The sequence below is a fragment of the Oryx dammah genome, unplaced genomic scaffold (genome assembly GCF_014754425.2).
Source record: "Oryx dammah isolate SB20612 unplaced genomic scaffold, SCBI_Odam_1.1 HiC_scaffold_2, whole genome shotgun sequence".
Classification (NCBI taxonomy): Eukaryota; Metazoa; Chordata; class Mammalia; order Artiodactyla; family Bovidae; genus Oryx; species Oryx dammah.
The window spans coordinates 15,658,327-15,682,408 of NW_024070186.1; the positions used below are offsets into that span (position 1 = coordinate 15,658,327).

At 43.8% G+C, this 24,082-nt stretch overlaps 1 protein-coding gene across 2 annotated transcripts in view; it reads right to left on the reverse strand.

Moving 5' to 3' along the window:
• MX1 (MX dynamin like GTPase 1) overlaps positions 1 to 13,389 on the reverse strand; it is a 32,874-nt gene extending 19,485 nt beyond the window's left edge. The window contains exons 1-5 of one of the 2 annotated variants that reach the window (XM_040232187.1): positions 12,724 to 13,389; positions 7,369 to 7,445; positions 6,517 to 6,613; positions 2,519 to 2,711; positions 1,864 to 2,001 (exon numbers count right to left, since the gene is read on the reverse strand). In XM_040232187.1, coding sequence (XP_040088121.1) covers positions 1,864 to 2,001; positions 2,519 to 2,711; positions 6,517 to 6,606 — 421 coding nt within the window. In that variant the 5' untranslated portion in view covers positions 6,607 to 6,613; positions 7,369 to 7,445; positions 12,724 to 13,389. Of the gene's footprint in view, positions 1 to 1,863; positions 2,002 to 2,518; positions 2,712 to 6,516; positions 6,614 to 7,368; positions 7,446 to 10,081; positions 10,172 to 12,723 lie in introns of those variants that run through there. The other variant, XM_040232179.1, reaches the window with a different exon arrangement.
• Positions 13,390 to 24,082: the final 10,693 nt, after the last annotated feature.

Here is a 24,082-nt window from a genome sequence, read left to right on the forward strand (position 1 = left end):
AGAGATTTAATTCTGTCCCTTCCTCCTTAATAATGAAAATTTCAAGATAAGAATTTATTTCATCAAACTTTTAGCTAATACCACTTGACCACTTTGTACATCCAAAATGTCTTTTTGGTATGCTTTATATCAGTCAAGAATGTAGAAGGAAATACTAGTAACAATGGTATATGTAGCACAATCTGCTAATTCCGCACCACCACCCCCCCACCACCCCAAATCCATTTCCCAGAGATGCGGTCATATAAAATTGTCTGGCCCATGGGATAGATGTGAAGATGCTATGTGCAACTTCCAGAAATATGCTTAAGACAGGGATAGGTCCTTTGCCAATGACTAGCTGGCAGGAATAGGCACTTGACTGAATGATGAGGGGGCCTTGGGAGCAGAAGCCACACAGAGTGTAGGAATGAGACAGGAGTCTGGGTTCATAACCTTGGAACCCTTACATCAGCTCTGAGAGACATAAAACTGACATTGTTTAAACCACTGTGTTAGTAACTTGCTTGCACAAATGGCTTCTATATTCCTTCCCATCTCCATATGGATGCCACTTTATAGAAAGAATGCCACTTCTCCCATCAAGAGAGTTTGCTTCTTGAAATTGCGCTTGAGTGCATTAATTTCTTTGGGTAACAGGTTGTTACAAAATGTATTCCAGTAGACACTGAAAGGTGCTTACACATCAGAGCTTCGAACTCAGGTCTCTTGGTACTTGGAACCCTTCTTTCAACATGTTAAAAAACCCAACCCAGTCACCTGCGGGGACAGGCCACTGTCAGACCATGGGAAGGTCTGGTCATTCCAGTCGAGGATTGGGTTGGTACCTGAGGTCATCCTAGACTGTTGGCCCCAGACAAATCATCCTAGAGGAAAAGAACTGCCCAGCTGATCCTTTGAATCACAGGAAATAAACTGTTCCAAGCCATTAAGTTTTGAGATTGTTTTGTTACACACCGAGGACTAACTGATACACACTAATTTTGCATTTTCTGCAGGCAACCTAATCCCAACAAACACACAATAACATCTTCATGATAACATTATTTAATTTTTGCACAACAGCCAGTAAATGGTAGTTAGTGCTTCCACTTTTATAGAGCCAAATCCACTCTTTCCTACTGCTGGATATCAGTTCATACCATTTTTGTATCTTCCCCAAATGACTAGAACTTAATTATGTGGCACACTAGGAAGAAATTAAAGTCAGTAAGGGAAAATTGCTTACTCATCTCACTCACACTCAGCAGCAACCAAGTGTATCACTACTTTGTCCCTATCTACATCAATTTTCTCTTTTCAGATGTTTCAAATTGATACAGTAATCTCTGTGGTGTGCATTTACTGAGACCTGCCATATATTATTCTAAGCTGGGGATTATTCAAGCACATGCATCCCACTCTTGGAAGAAAAAGACTTCCAGTTCTGAACAGGATTCAGTGGTGTTCCAGTCAGCATTTTGGAAAGCTGGTTAACAGGTGAAGGTATCGCCTGGCCCCATACCCTGACATCAGATCTGTGGAGTGGGGAGGCCTTTGAATAAAGGACAAATACTCCATATTTGAAGACAAGCTTCAAAATCCACATTATGCTCAGATACGTACTTACATACTAAGTAATAAATTACTGAGATCAGATTCTCTCCAAAGCACTGGTCTTAATGAGAGTAAAAAAAAAAAAAAAGAGAGAGAGAGAGAAAATACAAGAGAGCTGGGGGCCTGATGGAGGGAAGGGAAGGTTCCTGAGGGATCAGAACAGGCCTAGAAAGGGGAGAGTGGTAACAGTGACAGGCAGACCCCATCTATTTCACCTGGTTGACCAGATATCCAAATAGGCATGAAGGACGAATATGAGACACTTACCTTCACTGATTTCCTTTTCCACCTGTGAAGCATCTGAAATCTCAATCTCTCTGTCCAGGAAGCTGACTTTGCCTTTCCACTCGCCTTCATTCTCAAGTTTTTTCAGCCTCAGCACGAGAGGACATCTTGTAACAATACCTAGGAAACCACTACTCATCAGGTCTATACTCTGCTGCTAACAGTCCTATCTGGTGGTCTTAGACCAGTGGTTCTTAAATTTGTATATAATCATCTGGGAGGCTCCTAAAACTGCAAATTCCCTGTTCTCACCCTTTGACTCTCTGAGGCATCCTATCTGGGGTGACTCACGAATGTGCATCTAGAATGTACATTTCAGATGGAATTTGACTTGAAATCCTCTACTTTAGATCTCTTGCTTCACCCCAGTGTTTTCCATCAGTCCAGGTGGTACACTGCAGTGGGAAACACCAGACTTGTGTAAACATTCTCCACCATCCCCCAGAAGACACAAGGAGAAAATAGTCATCTGTAAGCAGAGGACACAGGCATCAGGTGAAACCAACCCTGGTAATACCTTGATCTTGGGCTTCTAGCCTCCCAAATTTTGAGAAGTAAACTTCTATTGTTTAAGCCCAAGTCTGAGGTCCTCTGTTACTGCAGCCTGAGCTAACCAACACAGAAGGCAAGTGCTTACCACTGCCCCTGGGGAGGGCAACCCCAGACAGGGCCTCCAGCACGGAGCTCTTGCCCGAGCTCTGGTCCCCGATAACAGCGATGGCGGGCAGGGCCAGGTCCTGCTCCACGCCCAGGGCCCGCAGAGAGTCAATGAGGTCAATGCAGGGCCGCACCTTCTCCTCATATTGGCTGTACAGGTTGCCCTTGGACTCCTGGAAGAGGCAGAATGGGAGATCTCTATCATAGCCTGCAGGTCACGTTCCATCAAAGATGGACAACTTCAATCATCCTAATGTATATAGGTGATTAAAGCTCCCCAATCAAGAGAATGAGGGTAAAACAGAAATAAATATTTGAAGAAATAATAGCTAAAATGTCCTCAAACTTGGTGAAAACCCAAAGATCCCCAAAGCTCAGTGAGCCCAGAGCAAAGGAAACATAAAGTAACTGTATCAAGGCACACTGTAGTCAAATCGGTCAAAATCAGTGATAATGATAGAATGCTAGCCAGAAAATGACATGTTATGTACAGAGGAATAAACATGAGATTTATAGCATATTTCTCAGTAGAAACTATGCAAATGAGAAGACAGTGTAGCAACTTTGTTAAAGTACTGAGAAAAATCATCAACCTAAAATTTACGACTCAGAAAAAAATATCTTTTAAAATGAGAAAGTGAGTAAGGACTTTTCTGGATGCACAAAAATGAATGAATTCATCACTAGCAGACCTGCACTACAGGAAATGTTTAGGATGCCCTTCAAGCCAAAGGAAAATGATATTGGATGGACATTTTAATCTACACCAAGGAATTTACACCAGAAATGGTGACTACTATACTTTTTTATTACTTAAATATCTTTTAAAGACATTGGCCATTTCAAAAAGAATAACAATGTAATGTGGGGGGTTAAAATATTGATAAAATAAAAACTCATGACAAAAATGGCATGAAGGCCGGGAGGTGAGAAATGGACACACATTATCATAAGGTTCTTATATTATATATGAAATAATATATTAGTGCTTGAAGGTAAACTTGGTAAATTAAAGACATGATATACTCCCTAAAATAATTTTACTCAATAAACCAACAAAGGAGATAAAATGAAAGCATAAAAAACTTGGTTAATTCAAAAGAAAGCAGAAAAAGAGGAAATGAAGAATAAGGCAAATAGAAAACAAATAGCAAAATGATCTTTCTAAGTGCAATTATATTAACAATCACAGTAAATGTAAATAGTCTAAATACTCCTAGAATAGTCAAATGACTTTGAAAAACAAAAGAGTTGGAGGGTTAACATGACCTGATTTCCATAATTATTATTAAAGCTGTGGTAACCAATTTTCTTTAGGGTTGATTGGTTTGATCTCCTTGCAGTCCAAGGGACTCTCAAGAGTCTTCTCCAGTAACACACCTCGAAAACATCAATTCTTCACCTCCCATTACCCTTCCCAAATTACTCTTGGCAATTCCTTCTCCTCTCCTCTATCCTGCCCACTTGTCCTTGTATCCACACTAAGTTCAAGCTCTCTCCTCTATTGCAATAGTCTTGAATAAAATCTTCCCCACTATTTTTAAACAAGTGTCCTGTGTGAGCTTTCTCAATAATGACACTTAAGAAAGATCTGGAGCTTGAATCCCCAGGGAAAGCCTTGTGGTGGCTATGCACATACCTGGCTGTACCTTCATATGCATCAGTGGCCTATTTGCACCCTCCTTATGGGTTCTTTTTGTTTTCACTTCTTTATATCACTCATTCCCAAGAGTTTATAAAACATGAACAATAATTAGCCAAAATGCATGTGCCAACCACCTGGGTTAAGAAAACACATACTCCCTGTACTTGAGACACTTTGTCCACCCCTCCCCAGGCACCTTCCTCCTAAAACCCCTTTACCTCTAGAGGGTCCCTCTATTTCCAGGTTTATGAAAACTATGTCCTTGCTCTTCATTCGTTTTACCACCCACCCGTCTTTCCCTAAAAAATACATGGATTATGGTGGCCTGGATCTTTATATAAATGGAATGATACACTATATTTCTTCTGTGAGCTGATTCTAGGGGAATTCACCACAGTCTATTTATTTGTTATTTACATTTTTTTTTTTTTTTGGCCATGCCATGTGGCTTCCAGGGGATCTTAGTTCCCCAACCACAGATTGAATCCAACCTATGGCAGTTAAAGTGTTGAGCCCAAACCATAGAGCCACCAGCCACACCATTGTTTTTTAGACCCAGCCATCATGATACCTGGAAGTCTAGCTCATTACTTTTCACTGCTGTGTGGAATTCTACTGCATACCACAATCTATGTATGCATTCCACTACTCATGGACACTTGTGTTATTTCTGGTTTTGCTTATAAAAAAGTGCTGTACAAACATGGCAAATGCATCTCAAACTTCAGCACAAAGAAAAATCACCTAGAAGGCTTGTAGAAACACAGATGGTAGGTCCCACCCCTGAAATTTCTAGTTCACTAGGTCTGGGGAAGGGTGTGTGAGGGTGATAGTTTGCATTTCAAACTTCCCCAGAGATATTAATGTTGCTTCTCTGGGGATCATACTCTGAGAACCAAGGTCAACACCTAGAAGTGGAATTTCTGGGTCATAAGATATACCTTGTTCAACCTGGCCAGAAAGGCCAAGCTGGATTCACCTGATACGAAGAGTCAACTCACTGGAAAAGATTCTGATGCTGGGAAAGATTGAAGGCTAAAGGAGAAGAGCTTGGCAGACGATGAGATGGTTAGATAGCATCACTGACTCAATGTATGTGAATTTAACTCTGGGAGATGGAAGACAGAGGAGCCTGGCATGCTACAGTCCATGGGGTTTCAAAGAGGAGGACACAACTTAGCAACTGAGCCCACCAGGCTCCTCCGTCCATGGGATTCTCCAGGCAAGAATACTGGAGTGGGTTGCATTTCCTTCTCTAGAATAACAACAACATTCAAACGTGGGTGTGAGCATTATGAGTTCCTACTGCCCTATACCTTGCCAGTTACAGCCAGGCAAGAGACAACAGTTATATCATGGTGCTGGAAAGACAGGTGAATTCTTACTTTTCTGCATCCTTTGGTATAGTTTATAATATTGTTTAAAATATTGTTAACCACTGATGATTAAAATGGAGTCATTTGGAAAGAAGCTGAAGATCCATTGCTTTAAAACATATGACAGCAATAAACAGAGCTCTTTCTAAGTGCCCAGCCTCTACCTCCTCTCAACAGCTGCACAAAGTAAATGCTCTTATTATTTTCATTTTGGAAATGGAAAACCAGACTTCTAAAGGGAGGAGTAACCAGCCAAGATCTTACAGCTGCAAGTGTCAGCAGTGGAATCAAATTTAGGTTGAACTGATTCCAGAAGCCAAGTTTGATTCCCACCAAAAATATGTCTCATTCCTGGGAGAAAAGACACCACATGGCTTCACTGTTGGAGATATCACAGTGACACTTAGGAGGTTTGAGCTCGAGACTGAACTAAGGTGTGGGCAAGTGATCTCACAGGGCTCCTTGGGCCCAGTGCCTGGGCCCAATTCTTACACCAGCCCATCGGCCTCTTGCCTGGATTTTCCAGACCAAAACTGCACCCCAACCAGGTGGCTGAGATGGTAAAGAATCCTCCTGCAATACAGGAGACCCTGGTTTGACGCCTTGGTTGGGAAGATCTCCTAGAGAAAGGAATGGCTACCCACTCCAGTAGTCTTGCTTGGAGAATCCTATGGACAGAGGAGCCTGGCAGGTTACAGTCCATGGGGTCACAGACAGACATGACTGAGTGACTAACACTTTCACTTTCAGGATCAGCTAAGGCAAAACACTAATGGCATTTGGCTGCAAGAAGGGCCCAAGCAGAATGAGTCACATCTTTGCATCCACATCCAGCCCCTGGAGAGATGAGGAAGCATGCATCCCTGGGCAGCAATGGCATCACTGTTATCAATGGGCAGCCCACAGGTGAACACAGTTCACGTCAATGTGGATAGTGGTTTTCAGGCATCGACTTACAGTTTCATGTTCCCTCACCATGTCGTCACTTCCATTTAGACTGGACTCAGGTGAATCAGTTTCTTCGATATCCAAGTCAGAAAGAACCATCTTCTTCCTTTATCAGTTCAGCATAAATCAAGCACATAAGGATTAACACAATTCAGGAGCTGGGTACATTCAATCATGGAACCAAACCCACCATGAGACACACTGAGACAGTGGGAGCTCAGAAAGAAACGACAGGAGAACTCCAAGGAACCAAATGTCAGATGAAGACATGCTCCATCCCAGCTCAGTGGTCTTCAAAGACATGCTTCTGGATGCCAAAAGCTTTTTTAAAACTCTGTATTTCCCATCATGATTATACGGTGAACATCAAAATTTTTTTCACCATAAATTGAAACAGCAACAAAGAATGAAATTTCTGCATTTTAATTTATGTTTAAAAATAAAATTACTGTAAGACTCTTTCCAATGTAGATGAGGGACTCTAAATATTTGATAATACCCAAACATTTTATATATATATATACACATATATATACATATATCATATATATACATATATCATATATATACATATATCATATATCAAACATTATATATATATATATATACATATATCATGCAAGCTATGTATAGCTTGCATGATCTTAGTTCCCTGACCAGGGCTTGAACTCAGGTCCCAGCAGTGAAAGTGCTGAGTCCTAACCACTGGAATATATGTTAAAAAATTATAATTTTTTTTCTGGGACCATAAACTTCTAAATATTAAGACTTATAATATGTAATAGTTTTGGATAAAAGTAAATGAAAATATATTTCTCCTAGGACTTGAAATAAATGTTATAAAAAGTATAAAGCACTTACCTCAATATACCTTCCTTTTACTTGACAATGTAGTGCTGACTAGTGGGCAGAAACGCAGAGCTCTCCTCCAACACCGCCTTAGGCAAAACATACAAATTAGAACAAAACCCAATGAATACAATCCATGACAGTGCTCATCGCCACACATCCCATTGCTGAGAATGGTGAAGATGCAGAGGGGAAGTTCACAGTTCCCTGAGTCCTTTTGTAAACGTTAAATATTTAAATTCTAAGGTTGAAGGATAAAGCATAGAGCCTTGCTGACAGTGTACTGAATCAATACTTTTTTTTTTTTTTTTGATGCTTTTCTTGTATATTCTCTAGGGACCCTCCCCCAAGGCCTATGTGGATTTTGGATACACATTGAAAGGGCAAGCTTGCATAAAAAAAAAAAAAAAAGAAAAAAACTGTCGGGGAGGGATGGATTCTATTCATTGTATAGTGAAAGGTGATTTTGAAAGGTGATCAACTTTAAAGAATACTTATGGAATCTGGCAATTTATTTCCTAACCACCACCCCCATGCCTTTGGAAAGATTTCGTGTGCCCAGGGACTCCTAGGCTGGAGCTGGGGCCCCGGGTTAAAGACCACAACCTCAGCTGACCTTACTGTACCCAGTCATGTGGCATCATTGATCCCCAGGGCTAGCACTCGATGACCATGGGTGTTTTGAGAACAAAAAAATCTCTCTCTGTGTTTCATAAAGTGACATTCTCTGAAAACCAAGTCTTGTGAGTTTTGTCTGTACATCTTAACTATCTGTACCTACCTCAGATAGTCTTTGAAAATCAATTTGGATCTCTGGGGCAAGGCCATCTCAGTAATAAAAATCAGTGTTTTACTTACTCGTCACATTCAGCACCTGGCTGCACTTGCAGAACTGAACAGCCCAAATAATTCAGTCCAGGTAATCCTTTAAGAACTTATATTTGCTTTTTCTCATGGAAGTGTTTCGCCTTCCAAAAACTCACTGACATTTAAATTGTTTACGATTGTAATCGGGAATAACAAATCTGACACCATATTCGATCTGTTTCTTTTATTTTTACCTTTATATTCTATTGTTAGGCGAAGGACACTGACTGAAACCGCCCACCCTGGCCAGGCACCCCAGTAACCATTTGCATCAGTTGTTTTATGACAGGAGGTCTTGGTAAGGAACAGGAACTAATAAGCCACCACCAACCGAAAGAGTTCAAGGGAAGTCAAAAGGAGACACCACATGTCCAACTACCTCCCAGAATCCTTCTCACTGGCATCCATCTTGGCTGAGAAAGGTGGGCACCACCAGGGAGGACCCTGAGTCAGAATGACTGGCTAAAGACAACCCAGAAACTAACCCCATCACCATAAAACCCAAGACTGCGAGCCATTTGGCAGAGTTGTTCTCCTGGGTTCCCTTACCCTCCTGCTCTCCACCGGGTACCCTTTCCCAATAAAATCTCTTGCTTTGTCAGCACGTGTGTGTCTCCTTGGACAATCCATTTCCGAGTGTTAGATAAGCGCTCAGTTACGGGCCCTGGAAGGGGTCCCCCTTCCTGCAACACTCTTGCTTTCGCCACAAGTTAATCATTAAAGGGATGTTCCCTACAGCTTAGAGTAAGCACAATGGCCCCCAAGCCAGGATGTAAAACTAAAACACTTTTTCAGCTCACAAGAAGCATCCTGACCCAGCCGCCTGTGAATGACTACAATAAAGAAGAAATCAACACATCCCCTCCTACTTCCCTAAGTCCAACAAAAAACTTGATTTAAAATTTGACTTATTAATTCCGAGAATGCCACCCCGGGCTGCTCCGCGGGTTGCAGGTCTCAGCAATACCTGGGCTTTCCGCCAGCCCCCAGGACGGTTCTACCTCGCTCCACCTGGAAAACTTACTGCGCCGGCCCCACACCATTGCATCCCGCTGCACAAGCTGGGGGAAGCAGCTCTCCATCCCCTGGGTGACTTGTACTCCGCGCAGGGCACTTCTGCGCATGCCCCATCTCTATAGGGACGCTCCCGTAGGCAAAACCTGTCCACGGAGACCCTCCGCTAACACCATCCCTGTTTCCAGCGAGATTGGAGAAGATCCCTGGGTCCTTGCGCTTCCAAGGATACCTCCCCGGCGTAGACTTGTTTGGATTGCATTCCTTAGCTCCCTCGAAGACCCTTTTTACATGCTCTGCTCCACCTTCCTATTTCTTCAGGCACAAAGTTGCCAGTGCTTGGAGGACGGGAAGGGCGTCCTGCTGCTTTTGATGCATCACTCAAGAGCCTCAGCAGCGTGTCGGTGGGAAAGCAGCATCAATTATGCTCTGAACCCAGCCAACATTGTATTATCATCATCATGTCATCATCACTATCGCGTGCTAAGTCGCTTCAGTCGTGTCCGACTCTGTGCGACCCCATAGATGGCAGCCCACCAGGATCCCCCGTCCCTGGGATTCTCCAGGCAAAAACACTGGAGTGGGTTGCCATTTCCTTCTCCAATGCATGAAAGTGAAAAGTGAAAGTGAAGTCGCTCAGTCGTGTCCAACTCTTCGAGACCCCATCGACTGAAGCCTACCAGGCTCCTCCGTCCATGGGATTTTCCAGGCAAGAGTACTGGAGTGGGGTGCCATCACCTTCTAGTCTGCGCAATACCGGCACCCCAGAGCGCTCAAGTCCCAGTCAAACGCCCAAATGCCTCGACCCGTGGAGGGTGCCCAGACCCAGGAGCGCTACACTTACCCGTCCCCAGCGCAGTGACCGGCAGGCTCCCGGCGCTGGCCCTCCTAGGCTTTTATGCAGTGCTAGCGCCGCCCCTAGCTCGCTGCCCCCGCCTCCCCGTCCCTCATCTCCCACCCAGCCTCGGGGAAACGAAACTCGTGGAGTTTTCAGGGCTGCTGCTGGATCGGAAAGGAAACCGAAACCGAACGGGTAGCGCACTTGAGCACCGGCGCCTCCCGAGGTCGCTGCGCCCAGCAGCCTCAGCTGTATACTCCCAGAAGCAATCTAGATGCGCCCCGCACCAACAGCATCTCTAGGACCTTGCGGGAAATGCAGATTCTCGGCCCTCACCCAGACCTGCTGCCCCAGAAGCTCGGGAGCAGGACCCAGCTACCCGAGCTTTATCCGGCCCTTCTGAAGTTTCAGGCAGTTTGAGAACCTCTGTTCAAGCAGCCCCTAGTCATCCAAAGCCGAAGGTAGCTTGGAACCTAGCTGCTCCCTTAACCTTTGGTTGTTCGAACAGATGCACTGATAACTGGATATCAAACTCCTGCTGTAGGTTCACTGGGAACATTCCAGCACCTGTAGGGATTCTCAAGCATGCTAGGGAGCTACCCCCTTAGCCTCCTCCTCACCCAGACCTACATCAGGCTCCTTTCTCAATTTTCCTTATCCTGTTCAAGGGCCGCCCCCTCCACCCACCTTTAAATCTCTTGACCTCTCTGCATGACATATGCGATCTTGGTTTCTTGACCAGGGATCGAACCTGTGCCCCCTGAATTGGAAGCAAAGGGTTCCCTGGACCACCAGGGAAGTCCCAAGCCCTCCTTGAAGTTTAGCTCATTTGATTTCTTCAGGGTGGAAATGAGTAGAAAGTGGGGGACCAAGGTCAAATAGACCCAAAGATGAGCCCTCCCGGAGGGCTTTGGGGATGAGGAGTAAAATTTCATTTTGGAAAGCCCACCTCCATTCTCCTTGGCTCAGCTAAGAAGACTGGACAACAAGTATCCTCCCCACAAAGACTCCTGTGGTTATAGAGGGTCACCTGCCCCCTACACAAAGACCCAGAACTGCCCGTTTTCCAAGTGCTGGGGTCAGATGTTGACTTTAAAAAAAAAAAACTACACACCTAAAAAAATTGAGAATTATATTTTACTTGGTGGACTTGCTGAGGACTTACCCTGGAAGACAGCCTCTCAGATTGCTCTTAGGGACGGCAGCAAACAGGTCAGAGAGGAGCCAGAATATATAGGAGTTTTTGCAACAAAATCCAGGTAGTGAAAATATTAACAAAGTTACTATTTAAAAAAAACCAGACATCTCAAGTTCATGAATTCAGCACTTATTCTATGGATGGGAAGAGGCAAGAGTCTGGGCTCCTTGAAATTATTCTTTTGTTGTGCACCTTAGTTGTCTAGGGCCAGCATCCTGCTTTTCCTCATCCTGAATCCCTGAAGGACGTACAGTCACAGGTCAAAAAATGCAGTGGCTGCTGGTGTGATGGTTGCAATATCTTTTGTTTACTGATATGGCAGGTGACATTCTTCAGCCACATCGGGAAAACTTGGATGGAACCAGTTTCAATGTGGTGGCACCCAAAAGAAGGGGAGGGGGCCGCACAGAGCAGCTCCCTGGCCTGAAGTCTGGTATGTTCTATGGGGCCCTCTGCTAGGGTCTAATGGGAGAACACAGGCTTCCCCAGCAATTATCAAGGAACCCTTGCGTGGCTGCTTACCCATCCAGGCCTCAGTTACTTCCTAGTTACAAATGAGAAATGGAATATTTCCTGCCATATCAGTAAACAAGGATGTCACAGTCACCAGCCATTATAGCCACAGCTTACGGTGAACTGGTGAGCCCTAAAGAAACTCAGGAAGGAGAATACTTGCCATCTAGCAGCCATCATGGTACTCTCTTCCAAAAACACAAGAGAGGATGCTACACACAGGCATCACCAGATGGTCGATACTGAAATCAGATTGATTATATTCTTTGCAGCCAAAGATGGAAAAGCTGAGCAAAACAAGACCAGGAGCTGACTGTGGCTCAGATCATGAACTCCTTATTGCCAAATTCAGACTTAAATTGAAGAAAGTAGGGAAAACCACTAGGCCATTCAGGTATGACCTACATCAAACCCCTTACAGTTATACAGTAGAAGTGACAAGTAAACTCAAAGGATTAAATCTGATAGACACAGTGCCTGAAGAACTATGGATAGAGGTTGGTACCATTGTACTAGAGTCAGTGATCAAAACCATCCCCCCAAAAAAGAAATCCAAAAAGGCAAAATGGTTGTCTGAGGAGGCCTTACAAATAGCTGAGAAAAGAAAAGAAGTGAAAGGCAAAGGAGAAAAGGAAAGATAAACCCATCTGAATGCAGAGTTCCAAAGTTCAAATGCAAGGAGAGATAAGAAAGCCTTCCTCAGTGATCAATGCAAAGAAATAAGGAAAACAATAGAATGGGAAAGACTAGAGATCTCTTCAAGAAAATTAGAGATACCAAGGGAACATTTCATGTAAAGATGGGCACAATAAAGGACAGAAACGTCATGGACCTAACAGAAGCAGAAGGTATTAAGAAGAGGTGGCAAGAATATACAGAAGAACTATACAAAAAAGATCTTAATGACCTGGAAAACCACTATGGTGTGATCACTCACTTAGAGCCAGACAAGTGGGCCAGACAAGTGAAGTCAAGTGGGCCGTAAGAAGCACCACTACAAACAAAGCTAGTAGAGATGATGGAATTCCAGCTGAGGTATTTCAAATCTGAAAAGATGATGCTGTTAAAATGCTGCACTCAATATATCAGCAAATTTGGAAAACTCAGCAGTGCCCACAGAACTAAAAAAGGCCAGTTTTCATTCCAATCCCAAAGAAAGGCAATGCCAAAGAATGTTCAAGTTCAGTTCAATTCAGTCACTCAGTTGTATTCGACTCTTTGTGACCCTATGGACTGCAGCACACCAGGCCTCCTTGTCCATCACCAACTCCCAGAGTTTATTCAGACTCATGTCCATTGAGTCGGTGATGCCATCCAACCATCTCATCCTCTGTCATCCCCTTCTCCTCTTGCCTTCGATCTTTCCCAGTATCAGGGTCTTTTCCAGTGAGTCAGTTCGTCACATCAGGTGGCCAAAGTATTGGAGTTTCAGCTTCAGCACCAGTCTTTCCAATGAATATTCAGGACTGATTTCCTTTAAGATGGACTGTTTGGATTTCCTTGCAGTCCAGGGGACTCTCAAGAGTCTTCTCCAACACCACAGTTCAAAAGCATCAATTCTTTGGCACTCAGCTTTCTTTATGGTCCAACTCTCATATCCATACATGACTACTGGAAAAACCATAGCTTGGACTAGGTGCATACAAAGAAAAGCCCGCTAAATTCCTTAACTTGGGATATCTGGTTTTCTGTAATTTATAAAAAAAAATTTTTTGGCATTCAAACTACATGCTCTTTGTTGCAAAACATCTATATAACCTGGCTTCTCCCCAGTCCCCTTCTTCTCAGAGCAGTTTTCTCAGGTTCACTTGAGATGCTGTCTCCTGGGCTTGCAGTCCTAAAAGTTTCTGCTGAATAACACATATCTCCAAACTTTTAGGTTGCATGTAGTTTTTCAGCTGATACAAAGAAGAGTGAAGACTTAAATCTGAGGCATGATCCTACTTCTTCAAACCACAGGAGGTTCTCCCCTTGACTCCTATACAGAAATGAACTCAGGAAGAGCCACTGGCAATAGTGAAAATTGGCCAGGGCAAAAGTCACTGCCTGGGCCAGAACTAGGAACAGGTGAGTGAGGTGCCTGGAGTTCAGTGTTTAAAGAATCACTCACTGTCAGTAGGGCAAGTGTGTCCTTAACATTGGTGCCCAGATGCTTCACACTCCTCCCCCTCTTGCCTCCTGGCCTGGGATTTTGATACCTGCTGCTTCTCTATGCACCTTAGAAGGTAGTTCCCTAAAGAGCCCAGAGGCTTGTTTGGGATGTAATTCAATAATAAGACAATAATAGCTTGTATGCTCTAGGCCATAGTATGTGGGTGCCACCCTGAGAAAATAACTCACCTTCAGAACCACCCTTTGAGGGGAGTAAGATCATCACACTCATGTTACATATGAGGAGACAGGCCAACAAGTTAGGTTACTCTTGGGCCCCTTGACTAGGAAGTGGAGGAGCTTAGACTGCAATCAAGATTTTTATTCTTAAGCCTGGGTTCCCTAGCATCTTTTCTCCATGCTAAAGCTGACAAGATGAAGCTCTTAGGAGGTTCACAGCCTTTTGCCTGAATTGTGAACTATTCTTCCCCTACTAGAGAGACACTATATTCTACCAGGTAAGTGTCAAACTCTTAGCCCTTGAGAGTTACCCTCCAGGCTCAGCACCCCACTCACCACCCACCACCCCTGATCCCACTTTTACTGACCTAACTGTCATCCTGGGCTCCCAGGGACATTCTCCTTTCTGGCCAAGCCCCAGCTGTGTGTTTCCTGTCTCTGCAGCTACCTTGGACAGCTCCTTCTAAGCCTGGGTTGCACCTCTTCCACCTTGCCCCTTCCGTGGGCCTAATTAGCTCAAGCAAAGATGCTTTGCATTTCAGATGGATGTTCTGGATAGTGCAGATATGGCCACCTCTTCAGTGAGGCTGTCATCTTGATAAAGGTCTATCACGCTTGGATGCTCCAATGCCTAACTACCTACCAACAGTAAGTGCTTAGTAATCATGTGTGTGCTTAGTCACTCAGTCAGGTCCCACTCTTTGCGACCTCATGGCCTGTAGCCTGCCAGGCTCCTCTGTCCGTGGGGATTTTCCAGGCAAGAAGACTAGAGTGGGTTGCCATGTCCTCCTCCAGGGGCTCTTCCCCACCCAGGGATTGAACCCAGGTCTCTTACGTTTTCTGCATTGGCAGGCGGGTTCTTTACCACTCACGCCACCTGGGAAGCCCCCTACCCTCTTCTCACTGTTTCCTAACTTCATTAAAGTGTCTGGCGAAAACACAGCATCCACAGGAAAGCATTTGTTGCTGTTCAGTTGCTCAGTCATGCCCTACTCTTTGCAACCCATGTACTGCAGCATGCCAGGCTTCCCTCTCCTTCACCATCTCCCAGAGTTTGCTCAAACTCATGTCCATTGAGTCGAAGATGCCATCCAACCATCTCATCCTCTGTCTCCGCCTTCTGCTCCTGCCCTCAATCTTTCCTAACATCAGGGTCTTTTCCAGGAAAGCGTATCAGGCTGAAAAAATCACACTGACTCCAGAACCCCTCCTGCCTATGCAGTCCTGGGTGCTCAGGGCTCTGTAGGTCTCTTTGGCCCTTGTCCAGCCCTCTCATCACCTGCTGGCCTGGCTTTGCGGAGGAGAGGTGCACTGGTGTTAATGGGAAACCAAGCTGAGCCATCTTCTATGCATCACTGCCTACTTGTGACTGGTGCATTTCCTCAGATACCGGTGGGAAGCAAACGGACCCCCGCGCCCTGCTGCGGGGGTGGGAGAGGGTAGAGGCATTCCAACCTGCTCAGCTTGGCATGCCCAGCCTCACCTTGCTCCACCTCCATTGCCTGAATGTAATGCCTCCTCACTGCACAAGAACTTCCAATTCAGGGCTCTCATCTTCCACCTGGGCTTCTCCTAGAAGTCAGCCAGCCTCCATCCTTCTCCAGACCTAATAGACTTGCTTTCTGGGAGGCCCCCGCCCCAGCTCCTGACTTCCTGGGACCATGGCTTCATCGCACAGTCTTGGTCTTTTTTTGAACGCCCTGTCTGCTACCAGGCCATCAACAGGGCGGCCAAGTCGGTGGTGTTTGTTGCTATCCTTGTGATCCAGCACAGTTCCTGACACACAGCATTTCAATAAATGTTTCTAGAATGAAAGAATGAGTGAGTGAAGAGTCGGAGGACTGGCTCTGCTCCTGCAGAATGGTCTGCATGACCACTCCGGAGGTTACATGACCTCCGGAGAGTTCCCCTAAGCTTTTCAGTTTCTGATCTCCGGTTTCCCAGTCTATCAAGTTGAGTTTCGCTTTCTTCTTCTCCGATTCAGAGAGAGGAAGTCCTACTGGCGCCACCCTGATCCAGGGACCCGGAGAGAAGGGGGCCGTGCGCGGGGGTAGGGGGCGGAGCCTCAGGACAGAGAAGGATTCGCCCGAGGTGGAGGGGGTGGAGTTAGGGGCCCGCCCCCCGCCCCGCCGGATCACTTCGCAGCCCGGCTGTCTCTTGCGCAGCGCGTTGTGGCCGCGCTGCTCCTGGGACCTTGCATCCAGACCGGTCGCGGTTCTTCCGGAGCGCGGGGTTGCGCGGGGCTCCGGGGGGCCTGGGAACCGACCTACCAGGGCCATGCTCCCCTCTCTGAGGCTGGTCAGGGCCCTGTCAGTCCCCCCTGAAGACCGAGTGTCTGGGGTCACTGCCGCGTTTTCCCTTCTGTGCGCGTGACATACATCTGTGCGCGTGACATACATCTGTGCGCGTGACATACATCTGTGCTTCTCAAGGGAAGGTCCCCGGGCCAGCAGTATCGGGTTCACCTTGGAGCTTACTAGAAACGCAGGGTCTGTCACTCTGGTGGAGCTGAGTTGGTGGCCCTGGGACGAGGCTTGGTGGTGGTGTTAGTCGCCCAGTTGGACTCTTTGTCCATGGGATTTCCCAGGCAAAAGTACTGGAGAGGGTTGTCATTTCTTCTTCCAGATCTTCCTGACCCAGGAATGGAACCCCCAGGGATCAAACTCACCTCTCCTGTCAGATCTCCTGTATTGCAGACAGATTCTTTACCATTGAGCTACTGGGGAAGCTCTCATGTGGCTCAGTGTGGAGTGGCTGGGGACGGTTGGTGGCCATTCCCAAATCATTTTTTCCTGGATAAGGGCCAGCTGTCCAGCTGGCATTCGTCGTGATCACTTGGTGAAGGTTTGATATTCCAATGGAGGAGGCAACAGTGCAGGTTACCTGCCTTCTGGGGAACTCTCCCCAGGGAAATGGAAATTGGTCCATCCAGGCTGTTCTTTATACCAAATTCCTGCAAATTCCAACTCAGTTCCTCCTCTGCCTGCAACTGAGTTCCATGCTTTATGGAATAAAGTTAAATTTCTGTGCTAAAATTGCCATCTCTTGATCACGGAGCATCTGTGGAGTGACCACGACAGGCATTGGGCTAATTTGTCTACACACATGATCTGGAAGATTGCAAAAATAAATCAAATGGGAAATGGAGCTCAGAGAAAGGACTTGATCTGGGGTGGCCTTGGCCTGCAGCGGCTTGCAGCAGGGTTGGCTTCCCTAGCCAGAGAGTGAGGTCAGGCCCTGGCAGTGAGATCACCGAATCCTAGCCATTAGACCACCAGGGCCAGTGGCTGGTGATAAGGCCCCGGCCCACTGGCTGTGTAGAAATAAACTTCCAGAAAAAGTGAACCAAGTAAAGTGTTTATTAGGAACAAAAAAGAGTAGGTGTGAATAGACACACACGGGTGGGCTCAGAGTCACGCCCTTACAGTAGTTTGAATGACTTAGGGCATTTCTTCCAGGCTTCCTCTGGCCAATCATCTTGCTTTACCTGATTCTGAGGCTGTGTCTGGTATAGCCCGTGTGTGCACACATCTCTTAGCCAAGTCGGATTCCAGCTAAGAGGCCCCCAAGTAGGTTGACATCACTACCTGTAGGGAGGGTGCCAACTCCCTCCGTTTTTGACCACCACCACGCCCCCCAAGGAGCCTTCCTGTGCACGTGCAGTCAAGAAGGTTGCCTTGACCTCGAGGATGAGAAATATGTGGTCTTTATCTCTTATCTGGACAGGACTCTTGCCAATGCCATTGCTATTACTCTTAATTGTCTGTCTAGAGGCAAAGCCAGCTATTTACCTTGTTCCTGTTATTATTTCTATCTGAAAGTTATTTCTGTCTGTAAATGTCTAACCTATTGTTGTTCAGTTGCTAAGTCATTTCTGACTCTTTGCGACCCCGTGGACTGAAGCACACTAAGCTTCCCTGTCCTTCACCATCTCCCAGAGTTTGTTCAAACTCATGTCCATTGAGTTGGTGATGCCATCCAATCATCTCATCCTCATCATCCCCTTCTCCTCCTGCCTTCAAGCTTTCCTAGCATCAGGGTCTTTTCCAATGAGTTGGCTCTTCACATCGGGTGGTCAGGGTATTGGAACTTCATCTTCAAATGTCTGACCTGGAACTCAATCTGTCTCCTGCCTCAAGTGCAGCTGACTGGCCCACGGCTGGACTGAAATTTCAGGAAAGACCCTGGGCCAGAGGCACCAGTCTGAGGCTCATGTGAATTCCTGGCCAAGAAATGATGAGGAAATTTCAGGGCTAAAATTTGGAATAATTTGTTATGTAAAAATATAACCATTATACCATGTCACTATGCATGACAAAGGGGGCATTTAGGACCTCAAGGAGTAGAAACAAGATGGACAATCCACATTTTTTATCCCACCTGTAGATACCCTCTTGTGGATAATCCTTTGTCTTATAGCTACTAAGTCCAAGCTTGCTGCGCTCACTACACAACAGACCAATAATTTGGGAGACGAGGTGTTGAGGCAAGTGAGAGAGTTAAAGCTTAGGCAGGTTGATAGAGAGTCCAAGGCCCCTTAATGAGGAGCAGGTAAACATTCTTTTTTTTTTCCACATTGTTTTGCCTTAGTCAATGGGCCCTTTAAGCAACAATACATCTTGCTCAAGGACATACTTTTCTTAAAGCTCTGCATTGCAACAATATATCTTGTTTGAAAATTGTTTTTTTCTTTAAGGCCAGAGTTAATGATATATCACAATATATCTTACTGGTGGAAAATGCTTTTCTTAGGCTCCACGTTAATGATTATATTTGTAACAAATCTTGCCTTGGAGTCTGTTTTCCCATATCACTGCTTTCTCACTTGAAGACACAGTGCCCAGGAGCCCATTCTCCTTGGATAATCTTACGCCGATTTTATCTAAGATATATGTTGTGGGAAAGAGGTCTGGCAAAAGTTTTGCAACCTTGAAGTATTCTTTTACCTATTCTTAGTAGCCAACTGAAAAATGTATAAAGCTTCGCTTAACCTCAAAAAGAGAGGTACTCTTTCTACCTTTTTCTGATGTCTATGTCAAAAGCTTTCTCTATCCTTTCACTTTAATAAAATATATGCTGCATTAAGCTCTGAGTGACTGAGACTGTGTCTTTGGTCCCGGAGTGAAATTTTCTCCTTTAGAGACCACAAGCTTGGCACCATTCACCGTAAGCTATCACAAAGAATAGTGACTTTATCAAAGAGTTAGCCATCCAAGAAGATGGTGAAGAGCCTGAGCTACTCCATCTTGTAAAAGAACTCCATTTTGCAAAGGTACCAGGCAAACAGACTTAGACTTTGGATATTGCCTAAACTTGCCCCACTGTGCACGAGCCAATCAGCCCTTAGGTTAAACCTCCTGACTTTAAGTTCAAGAATTTGTGATTTACCTTGGAAGTAATGATCTACCTTTGTGATTTACCTTGGAAGTAATGATCTACCTTTGTGATTTACCTTGGAAGTAATGATCTACTGTGGAAGTAAAAAAAACAATCAGAAATCCACACACAACCCTATAGAAGAGGGTAACCAATCAGTAGTCCTTCAGCCTGAACACCCCCGTTGTTCCCCTTTCACCTGAATATTCCCTATATAAGCAGTGTAACCCAAAACTTGGGGCTCCTCTCCTTAGCCGCTGCATCGGTAATGGTGGGAGCCCCAGCTTGAGGTTGGTAATAAAAACTCTCTTGCTTTTGCATCGGATACTGGCTCCCTGGTGGTCATTGGGAGACTTCTCGACTTGGGCATAACATTTGGGGGCTCGTCCGGGATCTCCCATCAGCTCCACGGGAAGACCGATCTGGAGAGTTATCTGTAACCGGTAAGTTTTTTTCTGCTTTCCTGTTTGTCTTTGATAAGGCCTATTTTCTGAGACTGGTATATGACTCAGGCGGACGCGCTGACAGGTCACCAGTGGGGGTCGTTGGGAGACGTCCCCGACCCTCCCGAAGGGGACAGAGTGCCCCTGTACTTTGTTGACAATAGCGGGTCGCTCCTACTGAACGGCCATGTCCTACTTTCAGATTTGCCTCTAGACTCTTGAAGGTTTGTTTTTTCTGTCTCTCAGTCTGTCTGTGTGGTTGTTCGTATTGTCTGTGTTAATTTACCAATGCCTGATTGACCCAGGAACGTTGGGGCAATGCCAATCTAGCCCTACTCCTCTATCTCTGATGACTGAGCATTTTAAAGAGGTCAAGATGCATGCTCATGACGTCAGTGTAGAAATTAAAAGGAAAAAAAAGACTTGAAGCTAGATCTTGCACTGTGTCTGTCTAAACATGTCTTGGTATGTCTCTGTCTCTGGGTAATATTTTTGAGGTTAATTTGTATATGAGCTCTATTTATGTGGCTTAAAAAAAGGGTAAGCGCTTACAAATCAAGTAATTCTAAATTAAACAATAAATTCCAGATTCATGTGAACTGGGAAATATTTAATGTTGAATACCTGATATTAATGTTTGTTTGTTGACCTATTTAATATAGACATGTCTTAGAGTAATTAACATTAAGTAACATATTTTCATTGTACCTAGGTTTAATATAAGTTAAGTTTGTCAACAAGGAAATTACCTCAAGTGAAAAAAAAAATCTAAAAAATGTAAATGAGATATGAGCTTTTATATAAACTCTATTAAGAATAATTATTCTTTAGAAATATCTGTCTAAAATAGTCTCTCCAGATTAGTGTAACTTAAAATCTGACCAAATGTTCTAAACCCTTTTATTGATCTCTTTGGTAAAACTTCCTAAATAGAACTCTTTTGAAGTTCTTTTGATCTCTAGCTAACTTTGGGATGCTTCAGAGGGCCCCAGGAACATCCCAAAGAGAGATATTAAACTGTGTTTATTTGGTTGGTTAAATTGCATGGAAAAGATTATCAAATGAGTAATAATTTTGCTCATGTTATAATGTATGGTAAAATTACTAATACAGATATCCTAGAAATTATATGGAGTGTTTAACATTCTGATATGTCCTGGTATTTTAATGGAAAACCTGTTGACTTCACAAAAGTTAACAAAATGACTGAATGAACCAGCAAATATGCTTATAACTTTTATGGTTTCTATCTGTAAAATTATGGGTTTGAATCTTATGTTTTCAGGGAGTAGGGAAAATCTTCCCCTCAAACTAATTATGACAATATACTTTGGTAAAATTAAGTGTTATAAACAAAACAATTATATTTTCTATCTGACTCCTCCAGAAATTGGAAGTTCTTAGGTTTCCAGTAAGTTTATCAAATGAGTTAGGAAGATTATCTCATGGGTACAAAAATCTCAAGAAATTTTTGAGACCTTAAAAAGGGAAGAATTCACCTAGATTTGTTAGGCAAAATCTGTGATAAGCCTTTGGTGTGAGTTTCCCAGCCCTGTTTTATTTTAAAAGTTCAGTCTGAGACTCTATAAATGTTTCAGCAAAATAAAAAGCCTATAATCAATTATGGTTATAAAAATCATCAGACCAAAATTAGTGAGGACAAACCTATTTTGCAAACAAACTAGCCTTAATTTGGTTATATTTAATAAAAATAAGGGTAACTTTAAGGAGAAAAAGATATTTCAAAATGTTAAATACCAGTTTATTAATGAAGGTCTGCAACTAGTAAGACTCATCTCTTAGCTAGTTCTTTGCTATTATGTGATATTAATGTAAAATTTAATTAAATTCTTGAAGAACACTCTAAGTTTGTTTCTGAAGCTTATCTCAGTAATCTATCTTTGGTTGAAGATCAGATGCTTCATGATCTGCAACCAGGACTGGAAAAAACAAAACAAAACAAAACATAATTTAAGGGACTGTCTCTAACATGGATGGAAGGACTTTTTTATCAGGAAAACTACACTACACCGGGATGAGAAGACGACGACATCAGAGGTAGACAGCTTCCCCAAGATACTGGACCTGATTCGTATGATCATTTATGTTTTCTTGACTTCTTAGACCTTTGCATATAAGTCATATGCTTTTCTATCATAGGCCTGATCCTATGCTAGTTTTAAAAATCAATCCAATTGTTGGGTTTGTGGCCAATTACCTGTGTCTAGTTCTGGGTTACCTTGGTAAATCTCTCTACTACCAGACTCTAACTGATTGGCCTTGAAAATTTACTTAAAAAATTATAGTCATATTCAGGTCACTGTGATATTACTAGATAGGATCCCCTCACCGGGCCAATTAATAATGCCTGCTCTGACTCTGGCTATAAATTTGAGCTGTTTTCTATTACCCAAGCTCAATAGAACAAGAAAAGTTTCCACAAAGGAGAGGAAAAGCTCCCACAACTATGGGATGGATTTATATAGATAACACCAGGCTACAGTAATTTAGGTTTAAAGTCTCCTCTGTGTTGGAAAAAAAAAAATTAAATCATACTAAAGATAATCAGTCTAGTAACACTAGAAAACTGGGCTATGTGCCTTATAGATGGTGCCAATATATAATTTCCCTGGAAGATAAAGATTCTACAGGGCAGACTAAGTCAGATGACCTGAAGATATACTGGGCTACATTTAGTGGAAGTTCTTAACATAAGTCTTACTTGTGACTTTACTAATACTGCTGGCTATGTTATTTGTATTTCACCTGTTTTACAAAATTGCTGTTTCTTACACTGTCAAATATGTGTGTGAGGCCTCTAATAGGATAATATATAGTCCCATATGAGATCGATGATGGTAATAGTGTAACTCTGGACATGGGAAGAAGCAACAAGAGGGACTATTTTCCTGGACGAAGAAGCTAGTAAGACAGGTGGTCCAGAGAATTTTGGATACTGTTTTATGGCCTAGTCCAGTAACAGTACATTGAGTGGCCTGTCAACAGAATCTTTGCCAAACCTGAGAAAGGACATTCTCAGCACCATGGGATAAAATGGTCATGAATGCCCCCTTCAAAATCATGGTCAAGCTTATGAGCAAAAAGGGGCTCTGCCAACTGAAGACGGACACTCGCCATCTACATCTGCAAAGATTAAACCATGGCCGCTGCAACTGCTGACTTTCAATGCCCCTGAAAGGAGTTCAGGGTGAAAATCAGGAATGAGGCACTCTGTGCTCTGGGAAAAACTGGCAGAACAGGCCTTCAGATAGTTAGATCTTTTCAGGAGAAGATTTTATGAATCCCAATTCTTGCATCTTCTTGTACCTAGAGAAACATTGACATCATTAACGGTGAAATCTGCTTTGGCTATTAAGGAAAAGTTTACAATTAAAAGTCAAAATAGAGTAGCTATCGTTCAGATATCCTGGGAAATAACTAGGTGATGCTATGGGTGTATTTTCAGATTAGACCTTGTATTGCTAAACGCTTGAGTTTTCTGAGTCGTGTCAGACTTGGATGCCACCATTTTCAAAACAATGTCTGCTGGAAGGTAGTAGTAACCTTACTTTTTATAAAATTAGGCAACTGGCTACATGGCTACAAGTCTCCCTGAAGTGCCAGGTCCAGATTGGGTTTCAGGCCTATTCTAAAAAGAAATGAGATTTATTTTGTCTACTAAATTCCAGTTATCACTCCTCCAACTACTTCTAACTGGGTCTCTTACAGCAAAATGGCAGACCAAGGGATTAGGATTTTTATCATACAAGACTCAGATCTAGAACTTGGAACTCAGAAATATTTCCAATTCAGTGTCTATACTCCAAGCTGTGGCAGTCCTATGCCCCATTTTGACAGGAAGTTATCAGAGTCATAGTTGCCCAGTTCCCTAAAACTAAAACTGAGCAAGACTCTGTGGGGCTCTGGAGTACAGATCTGTTCTGTGTTCTCCATTTCTTATCTGTAGGATATAGACTTTGTTCAGCCTCCTTGGCCTTCCCTGAATTCCAAATCGTGGATTCAAACAATTGCTAATCAGGGAAGGGAGGGGATGCAAAAACAGAAACAATCAAAGGTTGGTACAGCCTCCAGACAGAGTCCTGGTTCCTACTCAAAGAAATATGTGTAACAATGTCTTTGAGCCCC